The sequence below is a fragment of the Ambystoma mexicanum genome, chromosome 1q (assembly GCF_040938575.1).
Source record: "Ambystoma mexicanum isolate Mex_15411 chromosome 1q, UKY_AmexF1_1, whole genome shotgun sequence".
NCBI classification, from domain to species: Eukaryota; Metazoa; Chordata; class Amphibia; order Caudata; family Ambystomatidae; genus Ambystoma; species Ambystoma mexicanum.
Genome location: NC_090922.1, coordinates 800,069,296 through 800,089,069, shown reverse-complemented (window position 1 = coordinate 800,089,069; position 19,774 = coordinate 800,069,296). Strand labels below are relative to the sequence as shown.

The window sequence follows — 19,774 nt, the reverse complement described above, 5'->3', positions numbered from 1 at the left end:
ATAGTTTGCAAGATCAATCACCCGACATGAGCCGCAGCCGAGCCGCATGGAAGATGTTTCAACGTGGTGTACCTGCATTGCAAGGTCATGCCAACCGAGGTGGAGTACTACTGCTGCTGCCGAGAAAACTGTGGATGCTCGGCCAACATAGCTGAAGAAGACACACCAACGCTTTCCGTTACCAAGCTGCATGACTTCAGGTCAGCCTGCCTCACAAGTTCCGTGTTGTGGATTATGATGGTGCTTAGGCACGAACTTCACGGAACAGTTCGGCCGCACAATCCAAGTAACAAGTAAGTATACTCTAGATCTGATGTTATTTTTACTTCCGAGACCATTTGAATATCATGTTTTCTTCTACTTTCTCTTAATTGTGATCCATCTCTCTATAGAAATGCAGCTCTACCTTCCCCAGTGCCTGGCAAAGCAAGCCCACACCCTCCCATCGCCTCCCCCTGTCAGCTCTGTGCGAGCACTGTTCTTACGAAAGTCCTGCCATGCCGTTCTTACAATTCTGTAGTATCATTACCGAAAGAATGTGCTCTGCAGAGAGCGTGAGACCCCGACAAGCCATATCCCAAGTGTACATTCATCTCCACTAAGCTGCCTGTGCCCTCTCAACCCCAACCCTTCCAGTCCAGGGTCTCACCAGCCCCGACCTCCCAGTTGCTTTCATGCCGATACTCATTTCACCCGCTTCCACTGACCATTCCAGAACATCCACCTCAACACTAATGCCGTGCATTAGTATATTCTCCCAAAAGCAACACACGTCCACCTATATCACTAGAATCCAAGCAAGGCAGATGGTAGATAAAACCTCTGTTGTTTGTTATAATTATTTCTTTTAGCATATTGTGGACACTTGTGCTGTAAGGGTTCACACCTTCCTTTTTCTAAGGGGCAACTATGCCATCGAATTTCAGATGCACTTTTTGAAGTTGGCTGCTACACTTATCAGGTTCATTCAATTTAAATATGTATGTTTCTCTTTCTCAGGTGGTACAGGCTGGTGGCCTATCGTTCGTTTACATGGTGGCTTTATGGGAGGCTTGGATACCGCAATCGATGAGTAATACCCGCCTGTGTCATTCGACCATTTGCCACAAATTTCCCAGTGACAGCAGACAGAACAAGGGATTTCCTCATACTGTACTGCAACCCCAAGTGAACAATTTATAGTTTGTTGGTGCCATCAACATCACCAATTAAATAAAATACAACTGAGTAAATAAGGATATTTTTTGAGTTTTTCAGTGAGTCAAGAACATGCGCAATTGTCTATGAGTGTCATGCTAGAATGGTTGTTTCCCGGGTGGACTGTGAATAAATGGAGGCACTGGAAATAATTAGCAATGTGGTCCCATATTATGCATTTTGATCTAGCTCCACCCTTTTCCCATGATATAATGTGAAAATAAAATACAAAATAGGCACAGAGTGCAGATGCACACTGGGAAATCTCCACAGTACCCAGTAGCCCAGTCCAGCCCTGGTTGGTGCACTTTTGCACTCACCTTTTCCCCATCCATCCCCCTTCCAGTATCAATGGCATTTCACACCTATGACTGTGCGCTCCCAAGGGGGCTGGGTCGGCTCAAGTTTTCAAACACCATGTACACTTCAAAAGGATCTTCCACACGGTGACCATTGTCCACATGGCCTCCCCAGACCCTTTGTCTCCAGACTCCCCTCTTCAAAGCCCAGGCCCTGCAATCAACACATGTTTGTGTCCCTTCAGCATTGTTTCGGCCTTTTTGCGCTCACCTCATGCCCATCCACTCACCCTTCCAATATCAATGGCATTTTGCACCTTTGACTTTGGTAGGCCAATGCCTGTGCGCTGGAAAGACGGCAGGGTGGGTTCATATGGTAGATGGGAACCATTTGGATGGAGGCAGAGCAGGTGTCTATGAACACGTATACACCCACTTGTGTAATCCTTTATAAACACCTTGAGATTTACCTTGAGAACATCTGGGAGACCTACTAGGTATATTTTCATCAAGCAACCTGTTCACCGGATACTTGTTCCTCTGCTTGCTGAATCTGCTCATCTGTTCCCTAAAGTAAGAGTAAGTCAACGAATGACTTCCCTATGCTCATTGAACGTTACTATGAACGTTTATGTCGGTTTCAACCAAATGTACCCATGAATTTAATGTTCATGTACCTCAAAGACTTATGTATTAGCGATTAGTGCAGGTATTTTCTGCTCGATAACTATCACAATTCATCACTGTGAATTGTAGTAGAATGTGCAGTATAACAATTGTATAACAAAGTTGTTGCAGTGTTTACTGGGCTAGGTCACCCAGCTTTTCTGTTTTTATTCTAATTAAACTTTAAAGACAAATCTCTGGTGCAAAATGCTTTATTCACATTCATCCTGTGTTATTTGTGCTAATAGTTCATATTTCTTTATAGAGATCTTCAAGAATGCCATCATGTGTGGTTCTCGGTTGCACTTCTGCAAGCCACGCCAAAGATCCGGGTAGTGTCCTGCATGTATTCCCAAAGGATATTGATGTAATAAGAAGATGGCTTAGAAATTGTGGTTGTAAATTGGACGAGATTGAAATTAGGGCCCAGGAAATCTTGGCCGATGTGAGGGCCAATCGATTCCGCGTCTGCAATCTGGATATGTACAACCAGTCAAGATACACAAAAAAGTAGACCGAGTTCTTCCTAAATTACTTCCAAATGCCATCCCAACTCAATTTCTGCATGCGGCTGGTGAGGTGAGTAGTGAACGTTGAGTTTATGTTTGTTGGTATGTAGGACGATGGTCTGCATTAATAAGTAATATCTTCCATCTGTTTATCTACATCACTGTTCTATTACTCCATTTTCCATAGTCACCGGATTCAACACAAGTGCCAAATATTTCATCTTAGTATACTTCATCTTTACCTGCTTTTTGGAGCCTTTAACCAGTAAATGTGATCCTTAATGAAAACTTCCACAGTGCCCAATTGTGCCCAAACACTTCCACAGTTCCAAAATGTGTTGGTTGACATATCTTTCTTCACTTAGAGCACATTGATGGAAGAACAGACCCTTGCGAGCAACAAAACCACCGACACGCCTTCTATCCCAATGGTGAGCCCTTCCAACCTGCACAAAGTGACATTTTATCTCGTCGCATAAGTCCACTCTTCAAGTACTCATTTTCCTTTTCCATTGTACTATTTTCGGACAGTGGGCTGAAAATAAAGGAGCAAGATTCTGCATCAATTTCTATTCCATCTCCTTGCCCCTCCATTGGAACTCTCTACCTCTACCTATCCGCTCTGTCTCCTCTTACTCTTCCTTCCGCTCTTCCTTAAAATCCCTCCTACTTCACCCTCCCTCCTGACTGCACTTACTACTTCCTGCCTGCTCCCCCGAACCCAGATTCTTAATTAATGTACTCAGCAAATTGTTCTACATACTGTTCTCGTTGTTTTGACTCGTGACTTGTTCATATTGCTTCTATTGTATTGTTGGTTTTCTTATGTGAAGCGCTTTGGGTTAAAGCGCTATTTACAATTTAATAAAATACACACAAAAAAACCATCAACTTCATACACATACCAAGTAATGATATTACACTACTCTTTGTATGCGATTGAACTACTTGCATTGGGATGCTTTCAATGTAAACATATCAAAATGTATTATGTGCAGTACTAAATATTTGTACAAAGTGGCAGTTATGGGTTTGTGTACGTGTGTACCATTGTCTGCATTTCAGTTCAGTATGTACCTTCTTCTGCATTGCATTTTTGCTGTATTATAGGAGGATGGTGGAACTTCGACTACTATCTCGTCCTCCTTTAGACAGGTCCACAGCTTGAGGTATTTCTATTCACATTTCACTTTCAAGAATCACAGTATGTCCGACATTGGATATACTTTGAGACATAAATGTATGTAACCTTGCACTGTTTAAAACTTTTCTGCTTTTGGTAGTAATGTTGCACTTCCCCCCCGATGCAGAAACGTTACCAAGGACACATTACAAAGCAAAATACTTTGCAGGGCAACATTGTGATCACTATGTTTACAGGGTGACCTCAAATCAAGTCCATGTTTTAACTCGGATGGATATCAGGTGAAATATGAACTGAATGTTATGATCAAGTCACGTACACTCATTTCAAGGTTTTATCCATACTAATTTTCTATTTGTGCTGCGACAGCAACCCTAACAGTACATGGTTCAAAGTCTATGTAAAATACTTAGCTTGGAGGTGCTCTGTCAAATTCAAACTTTTATTGTGCATCTGGCTGACATTGTATTTTTTTGTATATTACTCTATTCAAGGAATGTGCTCCAGATATGGACTTAGAAGAGGCGGATGGAACTGAGGTATAGATATATGAAGTATAATTGGGCATCACATTGCATTATGAATACATTTTAATTATGTTGCAATCTTTTCCATTCTGTCTAGTTGATTTTGATTTGTAGATATGTACTTAGGTTTGCTTGCTTTGAAATGAAATTTGCAGTCTTAAAAAAAAATGTGCAGCTTGATGTCGCCGTCCGCAAACAGAGGGCCACTGTTTCAAAGCAAATCAAGAAACCAAGGGTAAAGAACGTACCAGTTTGTTTTTCACAAGCTTTTGAGCAGATGTTTTAGTCTTTCTAGGTTTTTAGTTGCAACATCGTGTGTTCTGTATGTGTGCAATACATTCAGCATCTTCTTCTATTTATTCTTTTAGAAGCCCAGAACTAAGAGGAGTATAAGTCACAGACAATCGCTTGAAACCAAAGATGTTGCTTGCCAAACTGATTTGACATTGGAACAACTAATATCTCAGGCGCAGCGTGGCACAGTCAACAAGCAGAGTATTGATGCATTTGTCCAGTGGCTGGAAAATGAATGGAATGTCACACGCGACCCTTACAAATTGAGCCTGGACCATTGCTACTTTATGCCAGGTCAAGCACATGAAAATGAAGAAAGTGATGATGCATTGCAACTGCTTTCCGACCCCTTCACACAATCCACACCCACTAAAAAGGTTCTACCAAAAAAACACTCAAAGTTAGCTGTTTCTCCAGTTCATGTTGAATGATCACATCATGAACTGACGGGTTGAAGCTTCTTCGAAATTGACCGATCTTACAGACGATCTCGACTTCAGTTTACAAAGTCTTCAGGATTTGTCCACCACCGTCAACTCACAAAAATCAGTACTGCAGGGTGATTGGCTACCTCAAGGAGCAAAATTACATGTGTTTGACATCTGCCCGATAGAGATTGTACACATGCTCAAATGTGAACATACAATCAGGGCCAAGATATGCGGGTAGCCATTAGTGAATGTGTCTCGTGTATTACAAGGCACCAACCTAAAAATCCAAGCAACCCGTGTCCACCGCCATAATACATTTACATGGTCTGCTCAACCGATGCTTGGCAAAGTGCCAGCTGGTAATCTACTTTGTTCAGCAGCTTTACTGTTCAGCGGATCGACTTTCAACAAGATTTCCAATTTTTGTCAGTTGTGGGGCTTGAGTTCCTTGCTAAAACTCAATACTACAAATACCAGAGGGAATTCTTATTCCCTGATATTAGTCATGCTTGGAATTTTGAACAGATGTCAATGCACAGTACATTCTGTGGCAAACATTTCTGGCTAGATGGCGACAGACAGTGTGACAGTCCAGGATCTTCCGCAAAGTACTGCACTTACCACTTTCAAGACACGGAAAGTAAAAAAATTGTGAGTTCTGTCCTGGTGCAGGTGTCTGAATGTTCGTTGTCTGTTGCCATGGAGAAATATGGCTTTATCAAATCCATTCAACTTCTGTAATCCACGGGAATGGAAATAGACGTGATATCCACAGACAGGAACGTCTTGATAGCGAAGGCCATGCGAGAGCACACATTCCGCATCAATTTGATGTATGGCACGTTGATAAATAAATCAATTAAAAAAATGACAGCTGCTGGGAAAATGAAGGGCTCGGAAAACCTTATAAAATGGTGTCAGTCCATCAGCAACCATCATTGGTGGAGCTCCAAAACTTGAGATGGACCTGTGGAAATTCTACTTGAATGCACCATTGTATCAATGTAAACGCATGGACAGAAAGCCAACATTTCCACAAATGGACCGTTGGCAAGGGAGGAAGAACGGAAGAAGAATGGTTGGTGCCATGTTTACCTCCACACAACTAACACACAAAGGGGAGTCCCCTAAATGAACCACTTCAGTTGATGATTCAATGAGGCCTGGTCCTTGCCAAAACCTGGCCTTAATAGATAATCTTCAAATGAATCTATTAGACGGCAAAAAAATGACTATAATAAAAACTATTTATTTGGTAGGCCCATGGGTCCTACAACATAACACATACAAAATATATATTTGATCTGTTTTCAATTATACAGATAAAAAAAACACTTTTGTGAGTGTAATAAGTGTTAAAAGACCATAAATCCAAATTTGAAACCCAAAACCCAAACCTAACATAGCATGTAAACAGATTAATAATACAGTCAATAACAGAAATGCATGTTTGTTTACAAAATGTCAGAAACAGGAGAACAAATCTCATTTGTTGTGTGTAGGTGACAGTGGGATTTTACAAACACGGGAAAGGCTGTAGATATAGGTCAACTCAATTCATAAATGCACAGTTCTAATCCTGTACTGCTGGCCCTATCTAACTAATATTTAAACAAACTCCACGTATGCCAAACCACTTTGATGATACATAAAAAAGGAATTTTTTAGAACCAGACACAGATCCACACAAAGCACTTGAAAAGATTATGTATGATAAAACGCTTTCCAAGGACCTGAATGGACTCACCGATTTATGTCACACTGGAGATTTGGAGGTCTTCCATAATATGTGCCTAAAGTACAGGCCCAAAAAAGGTTGCACTTCGGTATAGACGTATGGAGACAAGAACGAGATTATCCGTACTTGCCCATAACAATAACGTAGGTAGGGGTCAAGCGAGAACTTGAGGAAAATTGGGGTTGCCACGTTACTAAAAGGCCTTTACAAAATGAAGCAAACAATGGATGGCCAAGCCAATATACGACTAAATGGATTTTGAATTTGTCAAAAATATGACACTGACTGTGTTGGCCATGCATACCCATGGACTGGAAGCTGATTTTGTTTCCAGGACTCATACAATGCTACAAAACATTGCAAACAAGCCTTATCCTCCAAAATCCGAACTTGTCGTAAAGCGTAGTTCTAGATTCAAATGATTTGTAGCTCTCCGTAAAATGCATTTACATTCACATCTGGAGGTGTTATCAATGCCAAAACATAAATGCACAAAAATTTAATTTGATTGCAAAAGAAACTGTAATTGAATATTGAATTGAATTGAATGTGGGAGGGGATCCCCACAAGGCAGCCTGATCTAAGGAAGTAAGATTCCTTTGTTCACAAGACTTAAATGGCACACATCAGAATATTTTATGGGGTTGAGGCTCTAAAACCTATTGCCTCTCTGTTTTGGCAAGTACATTCTGCCTCGATCAATTCATCATGTAATTCTTTCTGTGTTCACTGCGGTATATTGGGAATTATGTTGATCATGTGCAACAGCCAATTTTGAAATGTATATTGGTAAATTGAGTGCCAGAATGGTTCAGAAGTTAGCTCAGTGTGTTAAGCACTCATTGCAGAGATGTCTGTTCCTATGCAAGATTAGAATAGCACATTCCCGTAAGGCTGGCTGAGCCTTTCCTATGTCTGATGTTTATAAACCTGCCTGCATACGTACTTGGTCTTGCTATTATCAGCAATGTATCTTCACAAGATAGGGGTTGTGATAAACAAACATGTCATCCTTATGGTGAAGGTCTAGAAATTGGTTTGTTCAGATGGGGTGTTGTAAAACCTAGATAATCACCTCCAACGATAAGCATAAACTGGTAGTCCAAGAGATGAATAAGTATTCAAATTTGGAACCAAAGCATTTGTGCTTTTATCCTGGCTTTGCCAGCAGACAATACAGTGTTCCTGGTCAAATCATCTAATATCTCGTACATTACTGTACTGTCTTCTGTAAGGTTTGCCTCCTCACATGTTGGTGGCATAGTTTAGCCCATTACTGATCTTTCTTCTCATGTAGGCCATTGAGTTGAAGGGGTGGTAGACAGAATGGAGTGGACCAGATGGTGCAGGACACAGGCAAGCATATTTTAAAGTCTGCTCCTTTGACACAAAAAAATCCTCTGCATTTGTTTTAAAGTCAAAGGTTTGGCTGCTTTACTCTTTTGATCTCCAATGGCAAGACTACTTGAAAATCATGTCCCACTTACAATATCAGTCTGTCTGGATACAGACACCTTCCTGCTAGCTTCTGATCTGCATGCACTATCCATGCTATCGTATGTGTAGGTTTCTCCTTCCTACCAATTGGTCTCCTCTATCCATGCTTGAGCATGTTTACGTTCTGTGAGGCAGCAAATGTGAGTTCCCGGTCTAGTCTATTCTGGGTTACATGTACCTTTTACATACAGGCCTGCATCAATACTACAGGCCGCATACCTTCCAGGATGATATTGATAAAAAAAGTCTCCTGTAGCTATGTCAGATCAGAAGTAACCTCTTTGTAGACTGATAATGTTGGCCTTCAAATGGTACTTGTTTATCATTCTGATTAAAGCAAGAATGAAGAGGGTAAAGGGACTTAAAGGGAGTAAACATCCTTATTTGTAATGCTGTGATGTAGCATATCAACCTATGGGCTGTGATTGCGGCTGGGGGGGTGGCGAGGGGTAGATATTCTTGATGACTTCATTACTTTGGTTTAGTGGAGGGGGGCCCCAAAGATGTCCATGCCCAGGGCTCCAAAAGTGCTTAGGATGGCCCTGCCACCCAGGTATGCTCAGCCTTCTGACACACACAGTGTGTCACACACAGTGTCTGAACATGTACCATTCATTGGTAAAACAGTGTACATAACAGTATTACATAGGGGGCGGAAGGCTACAATTGGTTTTTTGCTCATCCGTCAATTCATTGCAGCGTGTGTAAGCTAGGATCATCTCTCCATGTAGCTAATGCTAAGGTCTATCTAACTCACACAAGTTACACTGCGAAAACCACGATAATATGCTAGATCCGGCTACTCCATCAACAGGTAATCCGCTCGGTTGAATGAAACAGTTCTGGAGGAGGGTGAGGTTAGCTTTATTTGGAATTTCATTTGAGGGCTGATAAACACTTGTGCGTTGCATCAACACACAATTCGTGAATGTAGACACGTTAATGTGGCGTAACATATTTTTAGATGGATGTTTCAAGTTGTCCTTCCTGTTCTGATACACACTGTCCCGCCTCAGTGCCTTTTTTTTCTCCCTGCATTCTTTGCCGAAATTGAAAGCTAAACGTCTCGGCCTTTGAATAGGACAAGTGTGTTACGCTCACCTGGCTCCCACAGGGGCGTCGGTCGGATCCGGACAGCTGCGGTCTCCACCACCGTGATGCGTAGTGCAGATATGACTGACTGGACTGGCCCTACTAATCTTGTCTGCTTGACCCGTAGAAATATTCTCCTGCAAGTGGAGAGATGGATTTAGCCACCCGTGGATTCAAGTGCGTCCACCTTTCGAGAGCCCATTCGGACTCCTTTTGGAGTCAGGATAAATCCAAGGAATTCAACTTCCGTAGAATGAAAAACGCATTTTTCCAATTTTGCATATAACTTGTGCTGGCGTAGTTTCTCAAGGACTGCACGCACGTGCTTAACATGGTCTGATTCTGAGGAGGAGTACACTAGAATATTGTCTATGTATACGACAACACAGACGTCAATGAGTTCACGAAGGACATCGTTCATAAAATACTGGAAGGCTGCTGGTGCATTGCACAACCCGAAGGGCATCACCTGATATTCGAATAATCCGTACTTGGTGCGAAATGCAGTCTTCCATTCGTCGCCTTTCTTTACACGTACCAGATGATATGCCCCTCAGAGATCTAATTTGGTGTAGATGCAAGCATCCTTTACTTGGTCTAGTAATTCGGGGATCAGAGGCAATGGGTATCGGTTCTTCACCGTAATCTGATTTAATGCGTGGTAGACTATGCACGTTCTGAGGTCACCTTCCTTTTTAGGCACGAAGAATAAAGCTGAGGATGCAGGGGACTTGGATGGACGAACGAAGCCATTAGCAAGGTATTGGTCCAAGTATTGTCATAGGTGAAGGTTTTCGGGTTCCGTAAGGGCGTAGATCCTACTGCATGGAGGTTGTGCACCGAGTATGAAGTCGATTTGACAATCGTATGATCTGTGAGGTGGTAAGGTGTTTGCCTGTTCTTTTTGAAAAGCATCCTGTAATTCTTGATGTTCCTATGGTAACTGCATGACTGGATTAGCGACTGTGGGCAGGCCTTTGTTCAAGGTTTTTTCCGGGTATCAGGTGTGTGCACAATCCGGGAAGGTTATTCTCTTCTCTCGCCAATCAATACTAGGATTATGTGTTTCCAACCAAGGTATCCCCAGTATTATTTGGAACTGCGGGGCTTTGATTAAATCAAACAATAGTCTCTCGATGCCCATCTTGACCCAACAGTGTCATCTCTGTGGTGGATGAGTTACAGGCCCAGAGGCAATTTCAGTTCCATCAACTGTGGTGATGACATCCGAAGAGGTTTTTTTGCAGAAAGGTAGATTCATCCTAGAAGCCAATTCGTGGTTCATATAGTTTCCTACGGCCCGCTATCAATGTATGCCCTTACTGCGTGCATACATGATGGCTGCCTTGGATCAATAAGGACCATTGGTATGATTTGGTGCGAGGTCTGAGTGTCCTTCTTCAAGCTCGGCAAGCGGACCTCTACGCTTGTCGGGCGTGGTCGTTTCCCGAATCAGGTTCTGTTTGATTTCTATCAGCAACTCCGACTACTTTCTTGGATGGTTTTATAGGGCAATCCCGTAGAAAATCTCCTGAGGCCCCACAGTATAGACACAATTGCATCTGCCGTCTCCTTTCTCTTTCCTTTTGCATTAAGGGTCCCTTAACCCCCCCCGATCTACATAGGTTCTGCTGCATATGTTCCTTTGGGGGTGACGTTGGGTTTAACCACTAGCCGATTCTTGAACTTAGCTCGGTCAGCCTTTCTATTCTGAAGTCGGTGGTCTAACTGGGCCACTAAGTCTATATATTCTGCGCAATCCTGGGGTGGGTTCACAACTTGGGCCAAAACATCTTTAAGTTCTCCCTGAAGTCCACGATGAAATAGTGTAATTCGTTTTACCTCTGGCCATCCGGTTTCCACCACCAACCTATTAAAGGTTGCGATATAGGTTAACACATCCTGGTTACCTTGTCGTAGGGATAAAAGTTCGTTATCCAGGGCCTGTCCCTGGGAATGTCTGGCGAATAGTCTTTCCATGCTCATTTGAAAACCCTGAAAGACCCGAAGAAGAGGGTCATCCTGATTGACTAGTGGAATTGACCAGTCAGCTGCACTGCCACTCAAATATGATAATACAAAAGCTATTTTGGCTTGGTCATTTGGAAAAGCTCCAGGTCTGCATAAAAAGTGCAAGCGACATTGGTTCATAAACACGGCGAACCTTTTTGGGTCCCCAGCAAAGCGTTCAGGTGGAGCTAAAGGAATAGCCCCTGGTAAAACCACTTGCACCGCACCGGATTGCTCGATGAAACAGGAGTTGGATTCCCCCCCCCCCCCGAGTCCTGGTAAAGGTGTTTTCCCTGCTTGGTTTTGCAGCAGTTGCCTAGCCAGATCGTCAGTGCGCTCCTTCGAGACAATCAGTTCTCTCCCGAGGGCATTAGTCTCTTGGCGAGTGGAGTGCACTTCCGCCCTAAGTTCCCCCAATAATTGGGCCAGTTGGTCGGTTTCTGAGGTTTCCATAACGCCCGGGTGGGGATTTATAGAGAGGCTTCGCATTCTGTTACACTCACCTGGCTCCCACAGGGGCGTCGGTCGGATCCGGACGGCTGCGGTCTCCACCAACGTGATGCGTAGTGCAGAGATGACTGACTGGACTGGCCCTCCTAATCTTGTCTGCTTGACCCGTAGAAGTATTCTCCTGCAAGTGGAGAGATGGTTTTAGCCACCCGTGGATTCAAGTGATGGCGCCCCCCACAGTCCTCCCAACTAATCACCTCCGAAGTGCCCTCTCAGCAATCTCACCGTATATTCTTGAAAGATGAGCTCTCAATCCTGCATGGATTGCAGGGGCGCGTTGATGCCTGTTACTTCACTGGTTTCAAGGCGTGGGAGAGTTCCGGAGAGTATTGACTCTGAGGTTCCTGGCAAGGTCCAGTAAGTATCAAGTTCATAGAGTTCAATATGTCCGATGTTTCACTCTTGTCCCCCCTTCCTTCCTTGTCTTGCAGCTGAGATCGTGAGAAGATGCTCTCATGGCAGCTGATGGCGCTCAGGTAAGAATCTGTATTACCCGACGCTGTCCAGTAAATGTTGTACGTGTTTAATGTGTTGTTTTCTCTCTCTTTGCAGGTGCGGCACATGAAGATGTGGAGAGTTATACAATAATGCCTCCGGTGGTAAATCAGGTAAGTCTATGGTGATAAGGGTTATATTTGTTGGTTTTCTCGGCTCACCTTGTTGTTTTCTTTTCTCCCCCAGGTGCCAGAGTTCGGCGAAGAAATGATGGAGGCAGAGCTGAATCGAAAGATGCTGCGAGGACTGGTGGGTATGGCGCGGCGCTCCAGCTGGAGATGCGACGCGTACAGAAATGATGTTCTTTCCAGGTCCGGAGGCGAGATGGATCCGGAATCAGGTGAGGAATTCGAAAATAGTTTGTTTTCTAACCTTGTGCTTTTCTTTCCTCTTTGTCTTAGGAGCTCCAGATTCGAGGCGGGCGTGGCAGAAGACTGGATGCAGACTGCAGGCACGGTGAGCGTTACGCTGCTGGATGCAGAATAACGCGAAGCGTGTGCTGTTGTTCGGGCGTGGTTTAAATAGCCTCCAACCCCAGGTGCCGGAGTTCGGCGAAGAAATGATGGAGGCAGCGCCGAATCGAAAGATGCTGCGAGGACTGGTGGGTATGGCGCGGCGCTGCAGCTGGAGATGCGACGCGTACAGAAATTATGTTCTTTCCAGGTCCAGAGGCGAGATGGATCCGGAATCAGGTGAGGAATTTGAAAATAGTTTGTTTTCTAACCTTGTCCTTTTCTTTCCTCTTTGTTTTAGGAGCTCCAGATTCGAGGCGGGCGTGGCAGAAGACTGGATGCAGACTGCAGGCATGGTGAGCGTTACGCTGCTGGATGCAGAATAACGCGAAGCGTGTGCTGTTGTTCGGGCGTGGTTTAAATAGCCTCCAAAGTAGTTCCAGGTAAGAAGTTCCCTAGGACCATGCCCGAGTAAAAAATAGTCCCTGTGTAAAATAGTCCCATCCAGGCCTCACGTTGGCTTGGACTCACTAGCAGCATGGTCTGCATCAGATAAGTAAAGTCTATGAGCCTGGCGCCTATGGCGCCAGGACTGATTTCTATGATGAGCCTGGCGCCTATGGCGCCAGGACTGATTTCTATGATGAGCCTGGTGCCTAAGGCGCCAGGACTGAACCCAAACAGCCCCCAGCCGGGGCTGTTGGGGTTTTAATAAGTATCTGGATGCCTGCTCCCGGAGCTGATGGGCTTGGTCCCTATGCCCGGGGGTAGGCATCATGACAAAGTGCCTTATTGTAATTTGGCCTTGAACGCTAGGCATCAATTGCTCGAAGGACATAAGTTGTGGGGAATAGAAGAAAAAAAAAAGATAACTTTAGCTATATTGAGAGCGGACATGTTGCTCATGGGAACAATCTAACCATGGAATTTCCAGAAATTATGTAAATTGAAGTTCACATAAAATGTTTATTGGGATTAAAAACTAGTAGGGTGTGGTGCTGTATGCATAATAATTAATTGACGGTGGGGTAAATGTTGTCCGTTTGCACTATGATGGCTTTTCGAACAGTAATATTGCAAGCTTTGTTACAATGACATCTGTCCAGGGTTCAAGCTGAATTGTTGCTATGTTTGTTCTTCATTTTCTCCATGTGGTTCTCCATCCCATTGGGAGCTATACCTACTTCACAGCGCTCAAATTGTACACAACTCGTGGTCTCAAGTAATACATCTTGTTTTCATTTGTGTGCTAAATATTGGTTGTGTTATGCCTATGATTAGTTTTCTAACAGTTATGATTTATACAGTAACTTGTTATATTAAAATAAAGAGACTACTGAAATGTATTTTTATTGTTTTGTTAGCAGATACGTACCGTTCTGCCCCTGCCATATCTTGCATTTGCCAGCAGACGGCTTCTGGAATCAATGCTAGAGATTACCATAAGCAGTGTTTTTTCGATCAGCGTTATGTGGGATGATCGATATGGCCCTATATGTCCATTTGCGTTTCCGGCAATAAAGGAGAAACATGTCAGCATTCATGATGTAAGAACACAGAGAAGCAAGAACGTTCAGCTTTGAAAATACAAAAAAAGACTTGTCTTCTCCCACACTGAGCACCAAGGGCGGTCATTGAATTGTTTTGCTGATATGCCATAACGCAAGACAAGGACACAAAAGGACAAAACATTGGCAGCTCCAACTTAACTGCAAAATTAAAAAAATTGTTCATTTCCTTGAGTTTATACTTTCTTGTGAACATTCTTTGAAAAATAAAAGCACTTGCAACATTGCAGACTATTGTGGATGTATTATTGAAATGTTCAATACGCAAATGCCATTTAGTGCAAGACAGAGAAGGTAGGCTCTGTGTGAGGATGTCTGTCTTTATCTTGTGTTCATCTTCCTGTTTCTGCTGGCGTGGGTGATGACGTGGCACGTTGAGCTAGGCTGGCCACGAACGTAATGAAAATAGGTGGAGCAGATTGTTGGGACAAGTGATGTCAACTTTGGGGGCGGGTGTTTTGATTTATTGCCACGAGCGTACTTCAACTTAGTGCGATCGATCCATGGATGGGATTAGCACAAGATGGCCGTGCCCAACACGTTGTTTTTGCATGTGTAAAAGTGAGGAAAACTAAGGTAAGATGCATAGGAAAAATGTTTACGATCGATCACTGTATGCTTATAACAACTCGCACGAACGATCGGGACAATAACATTTTTGAGCACACTATTCCTTTAAAACCTAATAAATTGAAGACTTTGAAACATCTATTTGTAGAATGTGCCAATCCATCAGCCTTAAGAGAGATATTTTGCTAGATTCGTTCACGACATTCATGTTATCCATACTAAAGCTTTCTGGAATACTATACTAAATGACGATTATACCTCTCTTACCATTGATGCCATTAGATACATTCAAAAAGTATTGGAAAGTATATGGTAATCTTGACACTGTCTTGGAGTAAAATGATAGGCCAGACTGAATGTATGTCTCAATTTTATTATGCAACTTTGCAATTGTATTTTTATGATGTGATGTTTTCTAATCTGTATGAATATATTTGTTCTTTTTTCATCTTTGTAAAGGATTCTAACACACCGTAAAGAGATAAAAAAAAAAAAAGACGTGACCTTCAGCCAATGGGATGGCACGTGATGTTCCATGCACATGTACAGTGGCTTAAGGATTTTTATTTCCTATCATACCTTAGTATCATGAAAACAGTGTTTCAATATCTTGTGCATTGGAGGGATGGCTAAAGGATCTTTGCTATAGAAATACTGAGTGTCTGTAGGACATTCTGGGCATCATTGGATGTCTCAACGACCAGAGCTCAGACAGGAAACCTCCAAGTATCCCATGTACAGAAGAACCAGCTGGCTTTCTTGCATTAAATTACTTCAAATATTTCATTTATCTCACACACATGGAACTAGGCATTGGTAATCCCAAGTATCTTCTTTACAAGAGTCCTAGCTGAGGGTTCCTGTGCATTTCTGGTATAAGAAAATGCTGGAGGTAATGCTGTCCCGCGTATGGGAGGATTTACTGTGTGGGGCCGTTACATCTGGACAGAATCCCCAGTTGATAACCATTTTTCCTTTGCAATAAAACACGTAATATATTTTACATATTACAAATGCCATGTAGAATACAAAATATGCTGCAAAAACAACTCAGCATTTCACCTAAGGGATTTCCTTTAATTATCCTAAAAGAAAACCAAGTATTCTCGTACAACAAAGCACAAGTGTCCAAACATCAATCTTGATTAGGATGTTTCAATCCACACTATAAGATTTTTTTTCCAATCCACATACTGCAGAAAGCACACCTGCTTTAGCAGTGCTTTGGTTAGCAGATATGTACGCTTTGATTTAAATATATCATTTACCACTTAACGGATATTAATTTGTGGCTATACTCAGTTTTCCAGTTGCTAACATGTTGAGTCAATGGTGCTATATCCAGCATTCTATGCACTAACATTTGCTCATGCTTACCTGTATCCTGTATACCAGTGCTAGCTAATGTTGGCTAGGTTTCCCTGTGTCCTGTATACTTGCGCTCGCTACAGTTGGCTGTGGTTTGGCTGTGTTCTCTATACCAGCGCTCACAGAGGGGTCATTTCTTATATATAGGAGGAGTGCCTAGATTGTAATTTCAGTGCTCGTTCAGTCACCAGAGACCCTTGTCAATGTTAGGAACAATTAAGTAAGCAAGCAGTTTTATTCAACAACTAAAATACAATTAAAATATGAATGCTTCGAATGAGTAGAGAGAAATCTGATGTTCTGATCTTCTATTTTCAATTAGATTTCTGTACGCGCCTTTGTGGAGACTCACAGAGGGCCAGAGTCCCAGGACTTGGGAAACATGTTTGAGTTCTGGAAGAAGGGAAGCCAACAGATGAGCAAAACAATAACTGCTGAGCTCTGCAACGACGTGAAGTGCTTCCACACCTGGGTTTCCGAGAACAAGGATCATATCAGGCATTCCCTGAACATCTCCTGATGGGCACCACCATTCCAGTCATTCACGCAGTAAATACTTAGCAAGTGTTAGGCAACGCTTGACAACTCTACCTAACATCTGAGAACGTTACCTCCTATTCAACAACGATGTTTAGTAGTCAGCAGTGCCATCTAATAATTAACAACATTATCTAATAGTCCATAACTTTATCATATGGTTAGCATATGTATATACTACAAACCACGTCATCTAATATTCATAGGTTTAGCTCATTTTCAATAACATTATCCAATATGTGGCAACTGTATTGGATACAGCATCTAATAATCAACACAAGGCTCTATCATACAACCACTTTCCTCCAAAGCTAGGGCAGGATCTCTGTCTTTCCAAGGCTTTGTAATCTAAAGGGCAGTCACATGGTTGATACAACATGTTCTCTGTAATCAATGGATGCTTCAACTAGGACTGGTACCCAGTTTCAGCAAGTCACCCTTTCTACCATCTGTGCTTATTTGGCTTTGTTCTTGTGCTTAGGCAGCCTCCTATTCCCAACGTTTATGTGCTTGGAACGAGATGGACATGCATAGAACTAACAATTACCTTTACAATTTCTCCTTTCCTCTCAGTCCTTATGAAACTCCCATTCCAATCATCTGCCATCCATTTCTTCCAATGAAATGTCAATGTTTGGCTACCAGGTAAAATCAACACTACAGAACCTAAACGGAGTGTGGAGGAGCATTACGGAGGGTGGAAGGTGCATGGAGAGCTGTGCATGCACATTACCAGACTTGCATTATTTTAAATAAGAGCTATGGAAGAAGTTTATATTCCTAACAATGTGGTGGGTATGGGGTGCACAACTATGCGGAAAGGGTGTGATAGTCATCATAAAGGTTTTGACCTTGCTTATTAGTTTCTTAATGCATTCTGTAATGAAAGCTACAAATTATAATTGTCCATCCCTAAATAAAACTGAAATCTAGATTCCCCATCACTGGCAAATTGGTGTGCACACATGCAAGATACCTTTGAGCTAAGTAAGGGATAAATGTCATGAAATGTGAGGTTGAGCCCAGCGATGAATAAGTGAGAAATTCTTGATGCGGCCAAGACTCGAGTCTTTCAAGTAGAAAAACACGAGGCAGCACTTGGTCCCCTCACAGGGCAAAATACACCCATCACCTGCAAGAGGCAGGATATTTAAAATCAGACCACATTGTTTGGTACTTCTGTGGAGGAAGTAACTCCACACATGCCTGCTGGACCCCTGTGGAGATCCAAGGCGAGAGCGGCCACCTTCAATGCTGATGGATCTTGCTGTAGTAGACATCAGGGGAAAAGGTAAGTGACCATGAGAAGTCAAAGCAGAAATGCTAAATAAAAAAACAGGATGTGATTAGGAAGTCACTGGAAGAGTTAAGATAAAGTAAGTGAAACAAATGAAAGACGGCACACAAAATGAAGTATAATCAGAAAATAGTAATACTTAAAGTATTCCACAGGATCATAGTCTCAATGTTATGTAGATGGGCTAAAGCAAAGCAACTTCCTGGAGCCACAGAACACATTTCTGAGCTGCACAGAAACATCAGAGGGCGTTCTCAATGGAACCACAGAAAACCCCTGAAAATATTGTGACGAATTCAAATGATCTATCGGAAACCAAGAAAAGAAAACAAAGGAAATAGACATGGCTTAAAGAAATTTTGTGATCACATATGTAGAAAACCTCTGTCGAAGGGCTCTGCGAAGCATTGAAGAATAAAGTTCTTGCACGGCTGACACCCCCCACCGCCCCCACCGACTCTAATGTGAACAAGCTACCTATAATGAAAGCATTGGAAGACCAACAGGCCACTTTGAAGGCTCCTTGGAAAGGATCCTTCCTACAGAGGACCTGCAATTGCAGACAAGACTCTTAAGACACACACAGTAAGGGTGCGCAAAGCCTTACAAACAAGGACCTTGGGTAAGCCTGCCAGGACGCTCATTTCAATATTTAATTGCAATAAAGCATATACAGACAGATGCATCCCTAGCTGGTGTCCTCCCTCGTAATGTGTGTCCTCCTATGAACCACTGTCAGCACTTTACAAGGGGGCAACTAGAAAATCACACTTTTAGCTCGGATTTTAGTAACGGATTACTTGCCTGCAAAATGTGTGCCCCAGACTAAAGCAATTAGTCTTTTAACTTGCCAATTGAGTGCAGAGCGGGTGCAAAGTTCAATATCTGGCACTAGCATAGCATGGTGTCCTCCTTCCACCCCCCGCCTCCCACAAAAGAGCAGATGCGGATTCTGCTGGTCGTATTGCTCATGAAATTGAACACTGGCTGTGAAGATTGCTGGTTAGCCTGTGGTTGACAGGTTATCCTGGTCGGATAGCTCATGGAGTTAAGTGTGCATGGCTGAAATGTGTATTAGTATTTATTTAGAAGTGAGGGGTTCATTTCTAAAAGGTTTGTCATATAGAGGATGCATTACAGAGAGAATCCATGGAAAGGGTGCTTTTTAAATAAAATAGTGAAGCACTGGATGAGGATATATCAGGTGGTGGAGAGGGGGGATAGCTAGAATCTAGAGCAGCAACATCGACTCAGGCCGATTGAAGGCTAGTGCCGTCAATTACCTAGATACAATTTCATTCATATACATTTATGTGAGACATAACTGAGAAAGATGGACTGCAGGACAGCTTGGGAGAGAGCAGTGTGGGGGTTAAGGATGGACCATTTCCATCTAGCAAGTGGAGATTGTGCAGGATCATGAAAAGTTCCAATGATGGAATGGTTTGGACATCCTGAGGGATAATTTCAGTGGAGAGAGGCTACTTGAGAGTTGGAACAGAACTGAAAGAGGCACAGGGGGCACAGAGGACTGATAGGACATGGAGAGAACCGAGACGAAGATTAAAGAGAA

At 42.8% G+C, this 19,774-nt stretch overlaps 1 protein-coding gene across 1 annotated transcript in view; it reads left to right on the top strand.

Annotated features, from left to right (window-relative positions):
* The window catches only part of LOC138536679 (nmrA-like family domain-containing protein 1), a 215,223-nt gene extending 196,331 nt beyond the window's left edge, over positions 1-18,892 (top strand). Inside the window, exon 6 of the mRNA XM_069641394.1 lies at positions 16,690-18,892. Coding sequence (XP_069497495.1) covers positions 16,690-16,887 — 198 coding nt within the window. The 3' untranslated portion in view covers positions 16,888-18,892. The remainder of the gene's footprint in view (positions 1-16,689) is intronic.
* The last annotated feature ends 882 nt before the right edge of the window (positions 18,893-19,774 follow it).